General features: G+C 44.5%; 1 protein-coding gene across 2 annotated transcripts in view; it reads left to right on the top strand.

Moving 5' to 3' along the window:
- The window catches only part of DRD3 (dopamine receptor D3), a 36,179-nt gene extending 13,691 nt beyond the window's left edge, over positions 1-22,488 (top strand). Inside the window, exons 3-7 of one of the 2 annotated variants that reach the window (XM_060009892.1) lie at positions 9,195-9,337; positions 16,312-16,508; positions 20,867-21,002; positions 21,102-21,149; positions 22,292-22,488. In XM_060009892.1, the coding sequence (XP_059865875.1) occupies positions 9,195-9,337; positions 16,312-16,508; positions 20,867-21,002; positions 21,102-21,149; positions 22,292-22,488 (721 nt within the window). Of the gene's footprint in view, positions 1-9,194; positions 9,338-16,311; positions 16,509-20,866; positions 21,150-22,291 lie in introns of both variants that reach the window. The other variant, XM_060009891.1, reaches the window with a different exon arrangement.
- The last annotated feature ends 160 nt before the right edge of the window (positions 22,489-22,648 follow it).

Raw genomic sequence — 22,648 nt, 5'->3', positions numbered from 1 at the left:
GCCGATCACACTGGCCCCCCTTTTCCGTGAAGCCCTTCCAAATGTCTACAGCTTAATTCAGTCACCCCTGTACTCTCACAGTGCTTCCTCTGTAACCATCTGTGGCATCTCCAGGCTCCCTTTGCAGGAGTCCTAATACACGTCCTCCTCACGTCCCCAAGTGTGACATTCACGTGACCCACTGTTGTGCCCTCTGTATCAACAGCCCTAAACTTCCTTGCATGTGTGTAACCAAAGAATGGGCATGAAAACCCTATCCTCTAGTGATACTGCAAACCCAACCAGACAACTCGGTGGGCTTTGACTTTTATCATTTGCTTGGCTATCACTTGACTTTTATTACTTGATTGGCTAGCCTGAGAAGGAAAATTAAAGAACGTGTCCATAATGCTGAAACTAATACCATTAAAGAATGTGTTAAAAATAAAGGGATACAGTTGCATAACTGTAAATATACCCAAAAAATCCACATTGAGTTGTATACTTAGATGAATTGTGTGGTATGCAAATTATATCTTGATAAAGCTGTTAAAAAGTGAAGGGATAGTTAGTGATTTTATAATATTTTTAGCTCTCTGAGAACAGAATTCCTCCAATAACATCTAAGTCTTTTGTGTGATTTCCGAACATTTAGTACATGTTTTAGTACATGCTCTCAGAAATATATCATTTACAGAAGTAATAGACTGCATCTGGTTTGCTATAGCATCACCTCCACCACCCCAAACTATTATATCATCCTAGTTCCTCATTACCTGTGAATCTCCCCGCTGTGCCTATTACAGAGCTTTGAACAAGGAATATTAAACCAGGGAATTTCCCTGGCGGTCCAGTGGTTAGGGCTCTGCGCTTTCACTGCCGAGGGCCCAGGTTCAGTCCCTGGCAAGGGAACTAAGATTCCGCAAGCCACCTGGCGCGGCCAAAAAAAAGGGAATATTAACTGAATCCTGAAGCCGGTGGTCCCTGCCTGAGGGTAGCCACTGCTTATATCACAAATATGCACCTTCAGAAAGGACATGAGGGAGTAGGATCAGATCAGCCTTGGAGGAGGGAGGGAAGAACTGTATAAAGAGAGCTTCTAGAAGAGGCTCTGGGACAGCCGCCTCCCAGCCTTCCAGGTCCGACCCTACCCTCTACCATCTTGGAAAGTGTGGCCTATACACTCCACCCACACACATTCTCACACATGCCGCTGGCAGGTGAGGCTGTGCAGGCTGTGCCCTGGAGTGTGGGAACCGAATTCAGCCAAGGGCTTCATTGCCAAGCCTTGAGGAAACCAAGAGAGGGTGCCCTTTACCAGCCAGGAGAGGGTATCTTTTTGTAACTTGCACAAAAGCACCATTTTGTTGGCAGCGGTCATGCTTAACACACGCTTCTACTTGCACCACCTAGTAGATACAACCAACAAGAACAAACCTTGAACTGGCTTCTGTCCCATACAGGGAGAACTCCCAGAATGCATACCATTCACCTACCTGCAACCTGAGGAACAGGTCCTGCCTTAGACCGCAAAGGACAAGGATGCACCCCTCTTGGCCTGTAGGTCTATAGGAACCAATCCTCACCAAACTTCAAATGGAGCCTCCTTTCTCTTCTAGGACTGAAAATAGGCCTTGGAAAAGCCGTCTCCATTATCCTTCACAGCAGTTTGCAGTACACAGCATTAAATTCTGTTCATGGGATGCCAAATAGTTGGTCAATTCATTAAAAATGCAGTCATTCATGCAGACCTTTGGTCTTCACACAATGCTAGTCACCCGTCTGACAAACTTGACCAAATGGATTCAGCATTTTTTGGTCATGAAGCCCTGATCTGTAATAACAGGGTGGTAAGAGATAGGAAAGAAAAGGAAATGATAAAAGGGGTTTTGAAAGCAAGTAATGCCATTGTCATTAGATTCGTAGGCATAGCTCTGGATGTTGGGATTAATGCCGCCTTTTCTTTTATAAAAAGCAGAGTGGGTGAGCACAACCCCCTAACCCACCCTTGGCTCCTTGCCTCCCAGTAGGCCAGCCCCCTCCCTCCACATCCTGGGTCAGAACTAGCTCGGGGAGAGGGCTGAGAAAGTGTCAAAGGAGCAGGACAAGATCCGAGCAAGCGGTGAGAATTCGAGTCCTCCGCAAGGAGCCCAGGAATAATGCAACCAAATTCATTCACCAGGGAGTTCTTTAAGTGGCTCTCAAACGGCACCCATCACACAGGCAAGCCTCCGCGTCTCTGCAGCGAGCACAATAGGTACCAGATGAGTCACAGGCACCTTGGATTTTTAGTTTGCATCTAAATAAGCACTTTATATTTGCAAAGGGCTTTCCAGTCATTTGCAAAAAGCTTTCTCCTTCAACCATTCCGTGAGGGGAGTCCACGGAACTAAAGATTTATTGAGCCCCCTGTCTGACCAAATAAAAGGTGGTGAAAAGCAGCCCTCACAGAGCTCGGGGGCTCATTAAACCCAGGCGGGGAGTTAGACTCAGGTCCTCCCACCCAGCCCAGCCTCCTTCCTCCCCCACTGCCACTTCCCCGGGACGCACCTTCCTCTTTTCACACACACACCCCTCCCACTTGGGGACAGGGCCCCAGGCAGAGGTCGAATTCTGTGAGGATCCTGAAACCTTCAGCAGAGTGACAAGCCCACGGACCCCCGTCACAGAATTGGGAGTCTTAAGGGGCGTTAGAGTTTAACTCATTTGTGCAGAAATGAGTTAAACTAAATGCCCCCACGGGGACCCGTAGCCTCTTAGGTCTGAAACTAGAACCTGAGTCTCCCAACTCCCACACCACCGGTCTGTCTGGCCCCTTCATTGGTGGAGGTGGGGATGGGACACCGAGGGAGGGGCCTCTGGCCATGCCGGCACCCAGTTTTCTAGGTGCTATTTCCTGGGACTAAACCAGTCACGTTTCCTTTGTCTTCAATGCCCTGGCTACCTCTGTGCTAATCCTAACTTGAGTGAATCTAAAGGCAACAGCGGTAGAAATAGCTACCTTTAGCATGTACTACATGCCGGGCACCAAGAGCTTGTCATTATCGCTAACCCTCACGACATCCCAGCAAGGTAGGTGTATTACCCGCACTCTACAGGTAAGGATTCTTAAGACTAGACTGTGTGGGTAACCTTGCCCAGACCACACAGCTGGTAGGTGCAGGAGAGGGGGTTCAGCCAGCCTCTTTCTACTCCAGCTCACTGCCTTTCTCAGAGGCTTAGCCTACTCTGGGCCCCTAGCTCTGGGTCACACTGCATGGCTGGAAATCCTGGCTCTTTCACTTAATAGCAAGGTGAACTTGAGCAAGTCAGTTAACCTCACTGGGCCTCAGTTCCCTGACCTGTTTAGGGGAGATCAGAGCAAAAGCGTTGTTATGAAGAGTAAATGAGTTAATGTTTGTAAAGGACTTCGAACAGTTGCCTGGCACCTAGAAAGTGCTGTCTACTTGTTTGTTTGAGAAATAAATAAATTTAATGTTCCCTGATAATCAGGAATAAGGGGCAGACACCCCTAAACTCACTGATACGAATAATCACAGATCCCTTGGGCTAGCACAATAATAATGACAATAATAATAATACTATTTTTTGAATGCTTAAGATGGACCGGGCATTGTGCTAAAAAACTTCCCAGAGATCATCGCATTCAATACGCATAACAGCTCTATCAGGCGGACTCATTATCCCCCTTGTGCGATGAGGAAACTGGGTCTCAAAGAAGTCACATCTGTGGTCCAGGTCACAAGGTTCAGCTGCAGGCCAAGCGGGATTCAGACGCTAATCAGTCTGTTTCCAACGTCCATTGACTTACCCACTGAGCACACTGCCAGCGTTCCGGCCACGCCAGAAAAGACCCAAAAAGCTAGGAGCTCAAAGGGAGGCGTCTGGCCAGGTGTCGATTGGGCAGCACGCGCAGCGCGCGCTCACGCTCTGACCGAAGACCCGGAAGAGCCGGGTGAGCGCATCGGGCCCACGCCCACCCCTGCCCTGGCCTGCGGTCGGTCATCTGCGATCGATTCGGGAGGAGATCAGAGGCTGAGCAGTCTGCTTGAGTTGGAATTCAGGGTCCCTGCAGGGCTGCAGGAACCAGGGGGGCCGAGCTTTCCCTCCCCGCCTCCCCACTGGGGGCCTGGAGAGCCCCCAGGTGAGCCGTGAACTTCTCACCCCGCCGCGCTGGCTGGGTTCTTGCTGCATTCTGGTGCCCTCCGATGGCCAATGCCGGAACAGCCTCTGTGTTTCAGCCCCGATGGCAAGATTCCTGGCGTTTTTCACCCTAGAAACAAATTTGGCGCGGGGGGGTGGGGGGTCTCATTTATTCTAAAAGTTTAATCATATTTTAAAACTAAGAAGAAAAACTATATAAATGTAACAGTGGTAAACGTAGTCTCATCTCTCACTTCTTACCCAAGTTAACAAGAGTTTTGACACAGAAATTTTCCCTAATGCAGACTTTCTCCAACTTGTCTAATCTTGTAAGATGCACTTGCTTGTTAAAAATACAAACTTCTGGAGTGGAACAAGTATCCAAGGGTGTGGCCTTGGAATATGTGTTTTAACAGGACCCCCGGAAATTAATACAATCAAGCTAATTGATGGGGAAACTCAGTTCTGGGTAGCCACGATGCTCTCAAAGTACAAACCACCTTTCAGTGCCACGTTTCCTGAGGAAGCCCTTGTCCCCCGTAAGGCCTCAGAGACTTGGCAGTGCCCTTGGCAGGGAGCAGGGCACCCAGGAGAGACCTGGCCTCGGAGACTGGTACCACCAGCTGTGGGAACTTGATTTCATCATGTAACCTCTCTATGTCCTTGATTCCTCCTTTATGAAATGGAGCCAATGCTCCCTACACTTACTGACTCATTGAATTAATGGGAGTCTCCAAGAAGTTGCTGAATATTAAAGCGGATCTAGGAAAGTGTGCAACGTTCAGTGATGGGCTTGGAGTCAGCTTGTAATGGCTAGTGGGAACTGATTGGCAAAATTTTAGTTTTTTGAGCCGGTTATTAAACCATTGGTGTAACTTGAAGTGGACAATGGTGGGAGTATTTGTACCACAGAAATTGACAAATGGTATAAATTAGGGCTTTTTTTCACCTGCAGAGCCAGTTGTTAGGCATTTAGCAGCACACTACCAAATTATGGAATGGTCGGGTTCTTTTACGTCCAAGGTCATTATGTAAATGAAGGCCGACAGGTCTGGACAGGAAGAAGTGTGCCATACCTTTCCTTTCTGACCCTCATCAGCTCTTTGGCCAGGACAGCTGCGGGCTTCAGGCTCAGCCTCTCCTCCACGGTGCCTCAGGGATCACTGCTGAGGACCAGACCCTGGTTGACATATTTGACGTGAAGCCCCAGCTCACTGCCCCAGCAGAGTCAGAAGTCCTGAGAGAGTGAGAGGCCTGGAGGAGTGCCAGGTGCTGCTTGCCCTGCTCCTTTATCGCCAAGTTAGGGATTCAAGGGAGGATCTATAGTGTATGTGCATCAGGGGAAGGGAACTGGGTTGTCATGGGCCTTCCTTGAGGCTGGTGGTGGGATCGTAATTTGACCTTATTAAATAAGGACTCTATTTCTCCCTCTTGACAAAGAAGCCACCTCTGTCACATGTTAGGGTGCCAAGGCCAAGTTCTGCAGAGTCTGCCTCCATCTCAGCCCTCAGAGCTGACTCTCAGGCTGCTCTTTGGGGATACAAATGTTAACACGTGAACTCTAAGGCCAGATGCATATGAGGCAGATGAGTCAGGTGGCTGGCACATATAGGAGGAGCATCAGGGAGCACTACCCCACCCCCTCCAGCCCAGGGTCTGTCCTTCCCTTCCTCAGCCCCAAGCCTTGAGGTGCACAAGAGGAGCTAAGGGGGTTCCTGCTCTGCATCTGGCCTCCAGGTCCCCTGGACACTGACGAGACAATGAAAAATTGAGCATATGTACTATTTACAATTGCCAAGATATGGGAGCAACCTAAATGTCCATCAACAGATGAATGAATAAAGAAGATGTGGTATATATATACAATGGAATAATACTCAGTCATAAAAAAGAATGAAATAATGTCATTTGCAGCAACATGGATGGACCTAGAGATTATCATACTAAGTGAAGTTAGACAGAGAGAGACAAATATCATATATCACTTATATGTGGAATCTAAAAAAAATGATACAGATGAACTTACTTACAAAACAGAAACAGACTCACAGACATAGAAAAATACTTATGCTTACCAAAGGGGAAAGGTGGACAGGACAGATAAATTAGGAATTTGGGAGTAACATATACACACTACTATATATAAAATAGATAAAGCAAGGACCTACTGTATAGCACAGGAACTATACTCAATATTTTGTAATAACCTATATGGGAAAAGAATCTGAAAAAGAATGTATATATAACTGATTCACTTTGCTGTATACCTGAAACTAACATATTGTAAATCAACTATACTTCAATAATAAATAAATAAATAAATAAATAAATAAATAAATAAAAATTGAGCATATGTAGACCCAGCTATATATATTAGATCCCTTGAGCTGGGCTAGGATTAGAATTGTTCTCTTATGAGGAAGGAAGCCTTCAGAGTCCATGAGGCAGTCAACAGCTTCTTACTACTTGCTTTGTACAAGGACCTATATGGAATACCAAGGCTATAAGATGATTTGAGCCATTAAGTAACTTCAATCCTATGGGGTCTATCTCTCTCCAGCCATGAGGCAAGTCCAGTAATGCAGGCAGAAGGGCAACGTGATTGATTGGCATAGGAGTGCTATGCATTCAGAGTTAGCGGTCCCTGTAAGATAGAAGGACTGGGAAGGTTACTGGAGAGCGGATCTGGGATTAAAGGAGAGAAAAAATGAGCTACCCAGGGAAGGAAAAGGGATAATGGATTGAACAAAGACTGTTGAAGATAACCCGTCACTAGGCCAGTATGGCTGCAGTTATATGTTAAGTGTCAGGGTCCAACGGAAGGTCAGGTTGGCTGGGCAAGTTGGGGTCATGTTGAGGAAGGCTAAGTATTGACGTTGTATTTGTTTTCTGTTGCTGTGTAACAAATTATCACAAATGTAGTGACTTTATATCCATTTTTAATCTCACAAAAAGTCTGTGTACCATGTAGGTAGGTTCTCTGCTAAGGGTCTCACAAAGTTGAAAATGTGGTGTAGGCTGACTCGTGTTTTCGTCTTCCAAACGTATTCAGGTAGTCAGTAGAATTCAGTTCCTTGCGGTTATAAGATTGAGGTTCCCACTTTCTTGGTGGTTGTCAACCAGGGGCTGTTCTCAGCTCACATAGGCCTTTTGCTGTTCCTTGCCAAATGATCTTTTCCCAAACATGGCAGTTTGCCCCTTGCAGGCCAGGAGGATAATTTCTCATGCTTTGAATCTCTCTGAATTAAGGAAGGGCTCAGTCCCTTTCAAGGGCTCACCTTGATAATTATCAGGCTCACTCAAGATAATCTCCTTTTTGATTTACTCAGTCTGTTGATTTGTAATCTAATCACAGGATTTCTACTAGTTCTACAGTGCATAAATCTTGGGGGCCATCTTAGAATTATGCCTATTTCAGACAGTTTTCATCTGAGTCGGGGGGAACATGGGGTGGGGTGGACATGATGAAATCTATTTGGGGACTTAGCAATAGGAGACCAGCCAGGAGGCTGTGGCCATCACAGAGAAAAAGTGGTAGAAAAGAAATGCATGGATAATGGGGAAGATACCATAATGGGTAAATTTACAGGACCTGCTGTCCTTCTGCCTAAAATGTTCTTCTCCTACCTTCCCTCATGACTGGCTCCCTCTCACCCCACTCATTTCCCTACCCACTTATGTCATTTTCCCCTTCTTTACATCCTCCACTATCCTTAAACACATCACCCAGCTTACTTCCTTCGTGATACTCATTTTATATTAGCATTTTTTTCATCTATCTACTCCACTCAACTCCCAGCTCAGTAAGGACAGAGATAATGTCCCATTTTCACATCTCTGTATTTCCAGAATAAGACCTGGTATATAGTGAGAACTCAATAAATATTGAATGAATGAAAGGCTAAATGAATGGGTGAGCAAATGATATGGAAGGGCCAAAGAAGAGTCAGAAAGCCTGAATGTTGGGTGTGGATGTCTGGAAGAAAGGCAGGAAGTGGAAGCAGATTAAGAGATGTAGGGAAATAGGAAGATCTATTTCAGATAATTTGAGTTTGGGACAACCATGGAGCAATCGTGCAGGTAAGTCCAATAAGCAGCTGTAAATGTATGTGTGGATATACCACAGAAAAGACAACAATATCCAACAGGAATAAGAAACTGTGCTTTGACTAAGCATGAGCGAATGTTTGTGCCCCCTCCCCAAATTCATATGTTAAAATCCTAACTGCCAATGTGATGGTATAGGAGGTGGGACCTTTGGGTGATGATTAGAGCTCCACCCTCATGCATGGGATTAGTGCCCTTATAAAAGAGACTCCGGAGAGCTCCCCTCAGCCCTCCCACCGTGTGAGAACACAGCAAGAAGACTGCCCTCTACAAGCCAAGAAGTGGGTTTTCACCAGGCACCAAATCTGCCAGCACATTGATGCTGGACTTCCCAGCCTCCTGAACTGTGAAATATAAATATTTATTGTTTAAGTCACCCAGTGTATGGTATTTTTGATATAGCAGCCCAAGCAGATTAAGACAGCATGAAAACTTGATTTTAAAATAAGCCTTCATTGGATATTACTCATCTCTATTTACAAAATCTCTGCTACTTGGAATAGTTGTCACTACGAGGGTTAGAATTAATGTTAGGATACAGGCAGGGCTAAACATCCTCTTTGGGCACAGTTCCATCATTATCTGAAAAACTGTGGGAGAACGTAAAGGCACACAAACCAGCATCTAGAGTCTTCAAGGTTAAGGGTGCGTGAATATAAGGCTGGGATATGCTGGGCCGTCAACCAGCATTGGTAAGAAGCTCTCCGGCAACCCAGTGTTGTTATGCTATGCTTTTTCTTCTTTCTCCCTTTCTCTGCTCACCTCCCTCAATGAGTACTTCATCTATCTTGTCTCAGCCTTTCTGCTATGTTCGCTCAAATACCCCTTTCTCTCTAAGTTTCTCGAACCAAATTATTTTTCTCCTGCCACATGTTATCAACCTGAGTATTTCTCTAGTAACCTCTTTCAACTTGTCTTTAGAACCTTTCTCATCATGTCTATCCTCTCTCCCCTCCCTTTCACAGGTACACCGCAGTGGTCATGCCAGTTCACTACCAACATGGCACAGGACAGAGCTCCTGTCGGCGCGTGACCCTCATGATCACGGCTGTCTGGGTGCTGGCCTTTGCTGTGTCTTGCCCTCTCCTCTTTGGCTTCAACACCACAGGTAACAATGACGGCCCCACTTCCAATAGTGGCGTGATTCACAGCACATCTGAATGGTTGTGAGTGGTGCTCTGACCCCTGGTCAATGTAATCAAATGAGGATGCTATAGACTGCAAAGCATTGGCCTTTATTGATTACAAATAAAATAGAAAACAAAACCTCTTCAATTAATGGCACAGGAATAATGTTCTGCCCCAATTAACGAAAAGTCTGCTTACTCCTATTTTGAAAGAAAAGCCATTGTATTCATTTGAAGAAATGTGCCAGTTAAAAAACTATGCTATATGAATAATTCAGGTGAAGTTTACTAACGAAAAGATGGTAATTCGTAATGGATTTACAATGCAAAATAACATATCATGAAAGCCCTGGAGTAGGGTATACAGTTCTAACTTTTTATTCAATAAAAATCATTTCTGGTGTTTGGGAACTAGGATGAATTCCTAAATTACTGGAGGATGTATTTTATATTTTTTAATATACAAAAATTTTGGCCATGGTGCTTGGCACATGGTACATCTTCTATTGGATGGATGGATGGATGGATGGATGGGTGGATGGACAAATGGATGAACAATGTGTATATCTGAGTTGTCTGGGATTTTAGATATGACACCAATCCAAACTGACACCTCACAGTGCCTTCAGTGTCTGTTCCATGACCATCTTTCAGCCTCAAGAATTTCATGTGTTGAATGGAAAGTATTAGCACATATAGTATAGTTACAGGTATTGAAAATAAACAGAGTGTTCACTAAGAGAGAACTGATTGACTCATGTTCTAGTGTTCATCTGGATTTCTTATTTTCTCCATTTGAATTGATTCATTCAATTCCTACTATGTTCCAGGTTCATGAATTGCTGGTATATATGTACAAGTCACGTAGCTGTGTACTTATGTATATACAGATATATTATATGTAACACATTACATATAAATACAGGAAAATCTTAACTTATATATAGTCTTCAAAGAGTCATTTGCTGGTCAATTATTTAAAAGTCAAAATACATTTAGGAAGACAGAGGCTCTGGAGTCAGAAAAATCTAGATTCAAACTCCAGTTCGGCTGCTTAACAGCTGCGTCTGCTTGAACAAGTTACTTAACTTTTCTAAGTTAAGCTTCCTTGTTGATAAATTTGGGATAACAATATAGCACAGCATAAACTTGAACAAAATCAAGTATGTGGACTAGGTCTATGTATTTAGTTAGGAAGTTTTCAATATTTATTTTTATATATGGCCTCCTACAAGTAAGTCCAGCAACTTCATCTCTAAAATTATATGTTAGGTTGAACTCTTTGTAATAGATGACATCTTACTGCATGTGTCATATGTCTTTACTTATTACTGTTCAGGGTTGTAATCAAACCATGCGTATCTTTATATGTGATTCAGGGTGAATTTTGACTCCCTATAATTTTCATTGACTCTAGAATCTAAGCCTACATATGTTATAACTCCACTCTACCTCCTTCACAGATTTCTTTTACAAGTAAGTGAGGATTCAATTGGGATAACATACATAGATGTGCCAAACACATATCACCTGCTCAAGGTTAGGCTTGTTTCTCTGCTGCATTAGAGGTTAAGTAGCCAAGTTATCCAACAAAGATGTGCCTGGTTAACTCAGGGTGTTCCTAAAATACGTTGTTATTGTCTTTGCGTTACTCTTTAATGCTTCCCATTATCGGTCACCAACGTCACGTTATGAACACGAACATGCGTGTGCACGCACATGCACCAAGGCGACATTCTCTAACACGACAGTAGAAGCTGACTCTGGCGCTCAAATACCATTTCAATGAGTCTAAATGTGCTTTGGGGGTTAGTCCGATAACTAAGCCACCTTCTATATCCATGTATCTATGAGAAAATGCCTTCTAAGTTGGAATTTGTAGTATGGGCCACTTCCTACCACTGCTAGACCAAGGCAATCCTTAACCCGGCCAGCAGCAAAGCCCCACCAACTTTTGCTGGGCCGAGTGATTCCTCTTCCTCATTCTTAGAGGCTGGCAGGGGCGGTCTTTCTCATGTGCATGCGCGGGCGCACACACACACACACACACACACACACACCTGGTAACACTTAGTCAAAATCTGACGTTAGACAGTTCCCAGTTAAAGTCAACATATAAAGTGAAGAAGAATGAGGACCTAATGCAGTTTTGTTGCCACCAGTGAGATCATTATTGTTTCAGAAACAAAACTCAGAAAAATCTTTCCAAAAGGATTTTCAAATATAGAATTGAGAAGGCAAAAAAGGCTCATGACTTACCACGTATAGGCTCACTTCTTTCTCATCTCTCTCTCTCTCTGTCTCTTACTTTTAAATTTATTAATTAGGCTACAGTAGGCTCTCCACGTATTCATGTATTGTGCTCGTGTCAGGTCCATTGTAAAAGCCCAGTAGATACTAGCTAGTGTTATTGTTGTTATTATTATTATGTATTAGAAAATGTTCCTGTGCCTCAAAATTTAACTATGCCCCTGCTCCAAGGGATATCTAAACAGTGGTAGTCCTTGCTCTGCTCTCAGGGAATTCGCAAGCAGGACTCAAGGCAGAGAAGCCCCACTGGCCTTCTCTGCCTCAGTCTGACCTTAACAGCAAAGCTTCATTATCTTGATAGATGTGGGTTTCTCCAGCACCTCTTACAGCTCTAAGGAATTTCCCAAGTTCATTCAAAAGCCCAATATAAATGACTTCTCTCGGCCATTTTTTTTCTACTCCTCCTGTGAGAAGGAGAAAAGGGCAGGATACTGCCAGCAACCCCTGATATTGGCTGTGGCTGGACTTTCATGAGGTGCAACACAAAACAGAACTTTCTGGCAGGGCTCTTCTTTTAAGGAAATGGGCTGCCACGTGGGACTCTGAATTGTCAGAGAACGTAACGTAGAGGAAAGTTGAACTTCAGGTTCTTCTATCTTGGAATTGCTCTTACTGCCCGAAAAAGAGTGACATGCACGTCTGGATGCACACATAAAGCAGCATCTTGGGTCACAGAGAGTTCCAGGACTGTGGGGCCTGGCTGATCCGTGTTGCCCCAGGTCCCAGCAGAGATCCAGCAGTCAGGAGCCAAATATCACATCATCAACAGCCCCTGATGGCAGCAGAGGATGGAGTGTTAGTACTAGAGGAAACCTGAAAGATCCCTGACCCTTTTATTTTACAGATAAGAAAAATAACTAGTATTTAAATTTCTGTTAAATCAGATAGCTATTGGGTTATTAAAAATTCCAGAATGGATAAGCAATAGCTGGTGACCAGGGTTTAAGAAACTTTCAAGGGCAGAAGAACTTAAAGTTGAGAAAGTCCTACCAACTGACTTAATTTTCCTCTGAAACAAAGAAATGGAGGAGGGCTATTTAGATTTTAGCTATAGAACGCCTCACCTGGCTTTCAGAACCCCGCATCTGGGGGTAGGGGGACTTGGTTGAGAAGAACAAAGAGAATACTAGGCTCATCCTCGATCAAATTCATTAAGATCTCCTGTCTTTGGAAACAAATTGAGGACAAATCCTTCAATGAGCTAGAAGTTCATGAATCTCTCAACTCAACTGGCTTTTGACTTTGCCATTCACGTGACTGTGGGACTCAAGTTCCCAGGCTAGCCCACGAAAGGTATTTAGTGTATCACCGGGCACAGCGCCTTGAATACAGCGGGTGCTCTGTAAACTTGTGTTGAATGAGTCCTCATCATCATTCTTTCCTCCTTAGCTGTTGAGATTAGTTGGGGTAAACATCCCAGTCTCGGAGGATGGCGGGTAGCCTCCTGGCCTTCCCTATTCTGCTCCAGCTAGTGACTGCTGATGGGCTCATGGAAAATGTTCATCTGTACAGTTTGCTCATTTATTCGTCATTCATGTATTCGTTCATTCAATAACTGTTACGCTGACAGCACACTACCCTTTCAGTTAAATAATCAAGACAAAGCACCTCATCTCCTGGGGAAGCCTAGCTCCTGGGGGCCTCACTGCCCTCACCACCTCCTCAGGACTCAGCAGAGAGAAGCTTTCAGAATTGCCGTGTGTGGTGTTTCACTCTGCACTGCCCACAGGACACACACCCAGGCCAGGCCTGGCGGAGGCTGGGGCAGGGCCCCACTCACTGCCCAACTGCCTCCAGCATCACTCTGCCTGCTGACAGGCCTCACGGGGTGCATAACGTGGAGAAATTCTGGGAGAGGCTGCAAAACTCTAAGGACAGGCAGCAGTTTCTTAGGTAGGGAAGGAAGGAAGGGATGACAATGCAGGTTCAGGGACTGTATACTGAAGATCATTGATCAGCCATTTCGAAATAGCTGTGTGCTCTCTCTTCACTCTGTTTCTCATACATATCCTTTCAATATTTCAACGTTTCAATATTTCAATGCTTTTAATGGAAAAATAAATACTTGCACATGATAAAACATAAGGTATAATGAGGTATATATACAGACTTACCTGTACGTCTCCCTTCTACCCTAGATTGCCAGTCCCCCTGTCCCCTCCCTAGAAGTGAACACCCATATTCTTAAAAGATAATGCTCGGGACTTCCCTGGAGATCCAGTGGTTAAGACTCCGCGCTTCCACTGCAGGGCGCATGGGTTCAATCCCTGGTCAGGGAACTAAGACCCCGCACGCCACGCTTGAAGCAAGTGCATACACACACCCGTGCATGGACACATGTGAGTGTGTGTGTGTGTCCATGTTTACACAGATGGAAGCATACTATACCCACTCTGGCTCCTGGCTTTTTAAATGTAGTAGTTAATATATAAAATATAGAGGTCAGCCTCCCAAAGCCCAGAGGAGGATAGAGAAAGGTAGATGGTATATCTGCAGAGACGCATGGGGACTATCTAGCACACCAAGGATGGTGACAAGACGAATGGGGGGAAAGTGACCCTGCCACCCCTCTGACCCCCTCTCACTACAAAATGTGCTGAGGTACCTCTTCGTTAGAGGAGGCATTTCAATCATAGTCAGACGCTGACAGCAGGGGAGCTGACAGCAGGGGAAGGGTGATCACTGCCAGCGTGGCTCCTTACAGATTCAGAAAGACCTCCAGCCGCCACCCTATCCTTACTCCCAACCGCACTCCCCTAGAAGACCAGAAGATGCCATTGTTTTGGGGGACCACTGTTCAGAGTTTTATGAGCCATTTCCTAAAAGATGATGATATAGGCTTTGGTGAGATGACATTAATTTTACCTGAATTTTACCCCGCTACCAAGAGAATCAGAGAATTGGGAGTAGCTCATAAAGATTCTGGTGGAAGTGCTGTCATTAAAAGGCCTGACTGAGCACTGAATACATGCTTTCTTGATTTTCATTCCAAGTGATACCTTCCCTTTCAAGTTCAAAGAGCTCGGAGGAAGTATATAATAAATAATAGTAAAGAATAAATAATAATAATAGTTACCATTTCATCTCACAACCACTACATGAGACAATATTTTTGTCCTTCTTTTACAGACCATGAAACTGAGGCTTGGCATAGCTAAGTAACATGCCCAAGGTCACACAGTTAGTAAATGGAGACCTGGGTCTCCCACTTCAGGCTGCCCGGCCTCTACCTACCTCCGTAGACCAAGAAGCAGAATGAGGGGCCCATGTGGCCACGGCCCTCTCCCCACCAGTTCACATCTGAGGCTGCATCTTCCGAGGCCAGAGTTTGGGCTGGAGAATGCCCATCCCTTTATTAAGATTGGCTGGATGTGCCAACACCTGTTGCTGACAGGACAAAGTGCAAATTTGTCGTGCCCCAATAGTAGAGGGAGGTGGAGAGTCAAAATCATAGAAAGAACATTGATTTTGGGGTCAAAATGACTGGAGGAACACATCCAGGCTGTGTGATGTTAGGTCACTTACTGAATAGCTCTGAGCCTTAGTCTGCTCGTCTGAGAATAGAGACGGTAATGGCACCTGCCTACATCATGTTGCACATTTATTAGGTAAGATAATGTGTCTAAAGCCCTTGGAATCACCTGGAAGATATTAGTTTCCTTCCACTTTCTTTTTCAAGATGCGGCAAGTTGTAGGCCTTACTCTGGCTACTGGAGGGATCTCAACATCTGCTAGTGAAGAAGACAAAGTTGCAGGGCCCCCTAAGGAGGAAGGGCAGGAGCGTTTCAGGACATAAAGCAAGGATGTGCCTCGATTCACATTGCCCACGATGACAGTAGGTTTACTGGCCCTTTTCCCATCTCAACCCTGAGCAGTACTGGGATTCGCCGAGAAATAGACTTGCCTGTATTCAGCCACCACCTGCCCGACAACTCAGATTCAAAACCGGGGACCTGGCATTCTCAGCAAAGAAGCCTTCCTCCTTTCTTTCATTGCATGCAACAATCCTCTGATGCCTCCACACAGGCAGGCCCTTTTCTGGGGGCCGCATCCCTCCTGGGAGCCTCTGCTCTGTTGCTCTGTGACACCCCCCGACCCCCGCCTCCCAGGCCGCGTTCCTCTGTGACGCTTAGCGCAGCATACGGAAGGGATCGTCTGTCTGTCTAGACTGGGAGCTCCTTCAAGGGAGGACACTGTGTCTTATTCATCTTTGCAGCCCCATTGTAGAGCAGTGTCTGGCATGTGATCATCGGTAAATTTTCTTTTTAGTGAACTGTGCGTGACATCGGGATGAATTAGACCTCCTACTCTCAGCGAGAGGACGACGTAGGTGTCTGACACGGCGCCCTCACGAGTTAACAATCAGGCCATGTGTGCTAACTGCACAGTAAAGGGCTGTGGGGCACAAAGGAAGTAAGAGTCGCTCCTGACTGAGAAAATCAAGCAAGGAAGCCTCCCCGGAGGAGGCAGCACATAGACCAGGACATGATGAGGGAGTAGGTGGGACAGGCCAGGGCTTCTCGAAGCTCCACTGTGGATTCGATGGTGGAGACACCACACATGATGTGAGGTCATATTTTGTGCTCCCCACCGAGGTCCCATCCTTGGCCAACTACTTTGCTCTCTCCCCTTCTCTCACTCACAGGAGACCCCAGCATCTGCTCCATCTCCAACCCTGACTTTGTCCTCTACTCTTCAGTGGTGTCCTTCTACCTGCCCTTTGGAGTGACTGTCCTCGTCTATGCCAGGATCTACGTGGTGTTGAGACAGAGGAGACGGAAACGGATCCTCACTCGACAGAACAGTCAGTGCATCAGCGTCAGGCCCGGCTTCCCCCAACAGGTAAGCACCCTGGAGGGGCAGAAGGAAGACAACACCCAGCCCCGTGACCTCCAGCCTTGTGTCCAGCAGTGCATGCTTTTGCCTGTTCTGCCACATCGGGGACCCACATCTGATACCCACCTTTTAATCTGCAGATATTGGCTAGGCTTTAAAGGTAGGAAATCCAATCTCAAAAGTGCACTGATAGTCTTCCCTAGAGCACACTTGACTTAGCAAGATGATAAGATAGCTTCTGGGCTTCTTCTGCTCCCCTTCAAAGTCTTTCATTGTCCCTAAATGGCCAGCTGTTCAGATGTCACACAGGTATGAAGTTTTAATGTGGTAGCTTTACCATTCGCTGATGTCGGGTTTCCAGGAATGACTTTTTGGCCAGATCATTACATCAGGAATCACTGGGGGGTCCATTGAAACTTCTTGTCCTTTCTAGATCTGCCTCTGTGTTGAGGCACTAACCAGCTGAGGGAATGGGAGATGCTGATGACACATTTTACTAGGTCGTTCAAGGCTCTGAAAAGGAAAGTCACTGAAATCTTCTGATTGCTTGGGCTGTGAATTCTGCTCATTCCAGTGTCTATCACATGCTTCAAGGTGTACTTGAAGCATGAATGGATGAATACCAATCACTTGCAATCTTCTAGGGAAGAGACGGCAGGAATATTATACAGCCTCTGCCTTCATGTAGCTTAGAATCTTAGACAAGCCGATAAAACACACCTCCACCCAAAATTAATGAGCAGCCCAACACTGACTGGGACATTTGCCAAATGTGAGATGAAGACAGCTAAGCATCTAAATATTAAATGCTGGAGAAGTTATAAAAAGATAAAGGTCAGTATGCTCCGGAAAGGCTTCATAGAGTAAGAATTGAGTTTGATGTTGAAGGAAGGTACACATTGGATGTCTAGATCAACCTATAATGACTTGAATGAGAATCAGAACCTCAAACTCAAAGTCCTAAGACTTGCGTAGAGCAAAAATATTGGCCCCTGTGAAATAGGAGGTCAAGATCCAAGACGGAGGATATGAACACACTGTATTCAAAGCATTGTCACCTATATGGTCCAACTATATAGCGCTTAACCCACAACTGTTTCTCCTTCAACCCATCCTAGTCTTCCTGGCTATGGTTGCACCCTATGTGACAGCTTTTCAATAAGGGCCAGATTTCCATCAGATGCCATGGGGAAAAATGGTGAGTAAGCCATGCCTTTGACTGTAGGAAAAGAATAAGAGACCCTTTCTCAAGACATTGGCTTGACTTAATTCCGCTTCCACCCCAAAATCAAATTTAGCGCCAAGCTCACACTTGCATCTGTAATAAATAACAGATCTGAGACTCTGCCTGATTTGAGCTTCAGAATAGGCATTATCAAATAATATTCCAAAAGCATAGGACTGTTGAGGTAGATCCCAATGACCAGAGCTAATGACTCTTGGATGTGTTGTGAAGATACCATCCAGAACAACCTGCATTAGAGGAAACAGGGCAGTGCTGAAACAGACATGGGCAGATCCAAGAAACGCCGAAAAGGGACACTAATGGGAAACCTTCAAGTGCCGTATTTGCCATTAAATATGGGGAAAAATGAGACAATTTCATAGTCACCCTGATTCTTATCCTTCCAATTCAAACCAGCCCCAAGAAAGCCAAGTGCTGCATGGAGCCTGAAGGTGTTAGATAAAAGACCAGTGTTCCTCTCCCTGAGCTCCACAGCCAAGTAAATATTAGGAATGAAGCTTCAAAAACCCATAACGAGGAATGTCTAAGCTTTGTCTAATCTCCGTATAGTTAATTAACCACTTTTACACGGGCCGGATGTAGCTGTTACAGACTCTTGCTGTAAATGATTTTTTTTAATAGATAAGAGATTTAAAGTCCAAGAAGGCTCCAAGGCCAAAAGAAGGAAAAGCGTTGACTACGGAGGAGAGATGGAAGAGTCAAGAAGCTAGCGTTGCCTGGAGTGTGGAGAATTAGGTTCTGTCCTGCCATCTGGGAATGGAGGGCTCTGCCAGGCAGATCCAACGCAATCCAATGTTTCTTCATGTCAGTCATGGAGCTGGTGATAAAAGTTTGCAGAGAGAGCTGAAAAGTACACTCATCAATATAGAATCTTGGAAGAATCACTTTCCTTCTACATGACTGAATTTCCAAATCTGTGAAACGGAGACAAGCTGTACTAGATCAGTGTTCTCAAATAGGAGATTTCATAAATTTTTTTTTTTTTTTTTGGCTGTGCTGGGTCTTCGTTGCTGTGTGAGCTTTCTCTAGCTGCAGCGAGCGGGGCCTACTCTTCGCTGTGGTGCATGGGCTTCTCATTGCAGTGGCTTCTCTTGTTGTGGAGCATGGGCCCTCAACGCACAGGCTTCAGTCGTTGGAGCACGCAGGCTCAGTAGTTGCGGCACGCGGGTCCTAGAGTGCAGGCTCAGTAGTTGTGGCGCACGGGCTTAGTTGCTCCACGGCAAATGGGATCTTCCCGGACCAGGGATCAAACCCATGTCCCCTGCATTGGCAGGTGAATTCTTAAGTTCTGCGCCACCAGGGAAGTCCCAAATCCGAGATTTCATAAGCACTCTCAAAAATTTGTCCCTAGTCCTTTAGTTTCAGAAATAATGCATCTTTTAGAAGATCACTAGATGCCAGCTCAATCATAAAATATAATCTTAGTTACAAATGGTCATTCAGGTAAAACATGGTATACTTACATTAATTATTAGAAAATTCCATCAAAATGAAAACCAAATTTAAAAAAAACTATGTTATGATAGAATTCCTACAAACACCTCTGTGGAGCACAGTTTTTAAAACACTAAATAATCTTGAAGCCCACTTACATTCATTCATTTATCCAACAATGTTTCTAAGTTTGTACAGTGTACCAGCCCTGTGTGTCTAGAAAACTATGATTCCTTGAACTAAGGAGAGACTAGTGAAAGTTCTTGGTTGTTGATGCTGACTAACTTACATAAAAAAGGAATTTACTGGAAGGATATCAAGTAGCTCAGACTCAACGAGAAGGCTGAAGAACAGCTTCAGAAGATGCTGTTCATGCCTAAGGAAGAATCTGGTTCAAATACCTGGGACACTGAACATTGACTGTCACCACCGCTAGATGAATTCTGAAGTCTCCCTGCTTCATGAGCTCTAATTCAAGGTTGTAGGTGCGAATCTCCAATTGGCTGGGCTTGGTTCAGGTACCAGAGTTCTAGCTGCCCAGTGGGGAGGTCGGGGAAAGTGAATATCTGGCTTTTATGGCTTTGGTAAGGGTGCTGGGGAGTCCTGCCTTCTACTCAAGATTGACACAGCATCTGACTTTTCAAACATGGAAAGAAGTTCAGACGTTGACACACACACGTCCTCCCAAAATACCAGAAACTTTCACATATCTTCAGTTTCCTACTCTCAGAGTCTGTTCATCCCAAACCTATTTCTTTTCATTTATTTTCTGTTTTACAAATGAGGCTCAGAGACATTTAATTAACTTGCCCAGGATGCATCAACTAAGTAGGAAGCTGAGATGAAAATCCTGGGTTTTTAAAACTTTTTATTATTGAAAATTTCAAAACTAAAAAAGTAGAAAGACAAATATAACTAAGCCTTCAGTAGTCATCAGCCAGCTCCAGCAATTATCAACTCATGGCCCCGTCTTCTTTCAACCACACTCCCACCTACATTCACACACCCCCACTGGATTGTTATGAAGCAAATTTCAAACATAACAACATTTCAGCCAAACATATTTCTCTAAGACTCTCTAAAGGATATGGGCTCTTTTCTAAAACACGTAACCACAATACCACATCACACTAAAAAATTTAATAATAATTCCCTACTATCATTAAATATCCAGTCAATGTTCACATTTCCCCAATTGTCTTACAGATTTTTTATAGTTGGTTTATTTGAATCAAAATTCAAATAAGACCCATACCTGGTAAGTGGTGGTGGTGTTGTCACTGCAATTTATTTGTTGAAGAAACTGAGTCATTTGTCTTATCGTTTCCCACTTTCCAGATTTTTCTGCTTACATCTCACTGGTGCCATTTAACATTTTCCTCTGTGTATCCAGGTCATTCTACCTTAAAAAGACCAGGCTATAATTCTATTCTGCCCTCCTCAAGGGATTATTGTGGTTCTCAAATGTTCTTTATGTGGTAGGTGCTTTTGAGTTGTAAAGGCGGAAGCAGATTTTGTTTACCTTAACTTCCCATGAGCCCACCACTCTCAGATGCACCCTCTGTAGGTTTCACACAATGACAGCTCCTTCTTCCTTCACTGCATTCTGTTTCCCTTTCAGGAACATTCAGAAGATAAACAATATCCCCAGAAATGTCAGGACCCTCTCTTGTTACACCTACAGCCCCTCTCCCCTGGTCAGACACACATGGAGCTGAAGCGCTACTACAGCATCTGCCAAGATGCTGTCTTGGGAAGACCAGGCTTCCAAGAAGGGGAAGGAGAGTTGAAAAGGGAGGGGAGGACTCGGAACTCCCTCAGCCCCACCATGGCACCTAAGCTCAGCTTAGAGGTTCGAAAACTCAGTAATGGCAGGCTGTCGACATCCCTGAAGCTGGGCCCCCTGCAACCTCGGGGAGTGCCGCTGCGGGAGAAGAAGGCAACCCAGATGCTGGTCATGGTGCTTGGTGAGTCAGGTTAAGTTGGGATGGGTTGGATTACGTTGGGTTAGGTTGAGTTCAGTGGCGCTGGTGGAGGATACTAAGGTAACCATATTTAACAGAAATTGGAAATACAACGACTGTAATATTTATAAATGTTTATAATGTAAATGAAAAGAGTTTGTGAATAAATCTTAACTCTGGTGGAAATTCAAAACACCTAGACTGAAATTTATGAAACCGAACAAGTCACATAATTGAGCTGTGTTTCGTGTCTATCACTTGGAATTATAATGGATAAATCAAATAATAAGTAAGATAATGATTCATTAAATCATCTAGCACATGCTGGATATTTCCTACCTGCTTACCTATTTTAAAATATTAAGTGAAAAATGTGAGGATGCCAAAAGACTACTGTCATATGGTATGAGAACATCTAGATTATTTTAAATACAGAGAAAAAAAGACTGAAAATTAATTCACTCAGATGTCAAAAGTGATTGATTGTCTTTGTGTGGTGGGTGATTATTTCACTTCTTTCTACTTTTGCATATTTACCCAGTTTTCCATACTGTATAAAATCAGGGCTGGTTTTTATAGTAGAAAAATATAAATTTATTTAAATAAAGAAATTAAAAATTGATAAGTTGTGGTACCATACAGAGTTAGTGACGGTGAACATATCCTGTTCACTGTCACAGACAAGCCCCAAACTACTCATGTCTTAGGGACTTCTCATGTCCAGGGAACCTCTATGTTAATCCCCTCAACAACCTTAACTATATGAATTGCATCTTTAAGGTCTTTTTTCCTATCAGTACCTAGGAACATGTCTTGCATGGATAGACATAAAATAAATATTTGAATTGAATTGAGAAGTAGAAAAGACTAGCGAAGGACTATCTAAAGATCAAACCAGAAAACTGATTTAGGAGCAAAGGCTTGGGATGAATCAAAGATGTTAGCATCTAGTTTTCTCACCTAAAAAAAAAAAAAAAAGTGACTAATCACACCTGCTTCATAGGGTTGGTGTAAAAATTAAAAGGGTATGTGAAACTTCCAGCATAGTAGCTGCCGTAAAGTAGACAACTGTGACTCATTTCCACGTTACAACAAAGGAAGTAATCAAACCCCTGACCCAGTTTTTCTCTTCCTTTGCAACCTAGGGACCTTCATTGTCTGCTGGCTGCCCTTCTTCTTGACCCACATTCTCAATACCCACTGCCAAGCATGCCACGTGTCCCCAGAGCTCTACAGTGCCACCACGTGGCTGGGCTACGTGAACAGCGCCCTGAACCCTGTGATCTATACCACCTTCAACATCGAGTTCCGAAAAGCCTTCCTCAAGATCCTGTCTTGCTGAAGGAGGAGGGAAGACTCCCTGTGCCCACCTTTAGCTGCCAGGCCACCGGGCCACTGGCCAGGGCCTGCTCAAAACACAGTGCGATGTCTGCTGGCATGTGGCGGGAAGAAGATTCCCGAAGGCAAGATGTCCCTGAGTAGCAGGTGTAACGAACTGCTTC

This window comes from Delphinus delphis, chromosome 4, assembly GCF_949987515.2.
Source record: "Delphinus delphis chromosome 4, mDelDel1.2, whole genome shotgun sequence".
In the NCBI taxonomy this organism is placed as follows: Eukaryota; Metazoa; Chordata; class Mammalia; order Artiodactyla; family Delphinidae; genus Delphinus; species Delphinus delphis.
The sequence above is the reverse complement of the archived record's forward strand: the minus strand, read 5'-3'. Positions and strand labels throughout refer to the sequence as shown.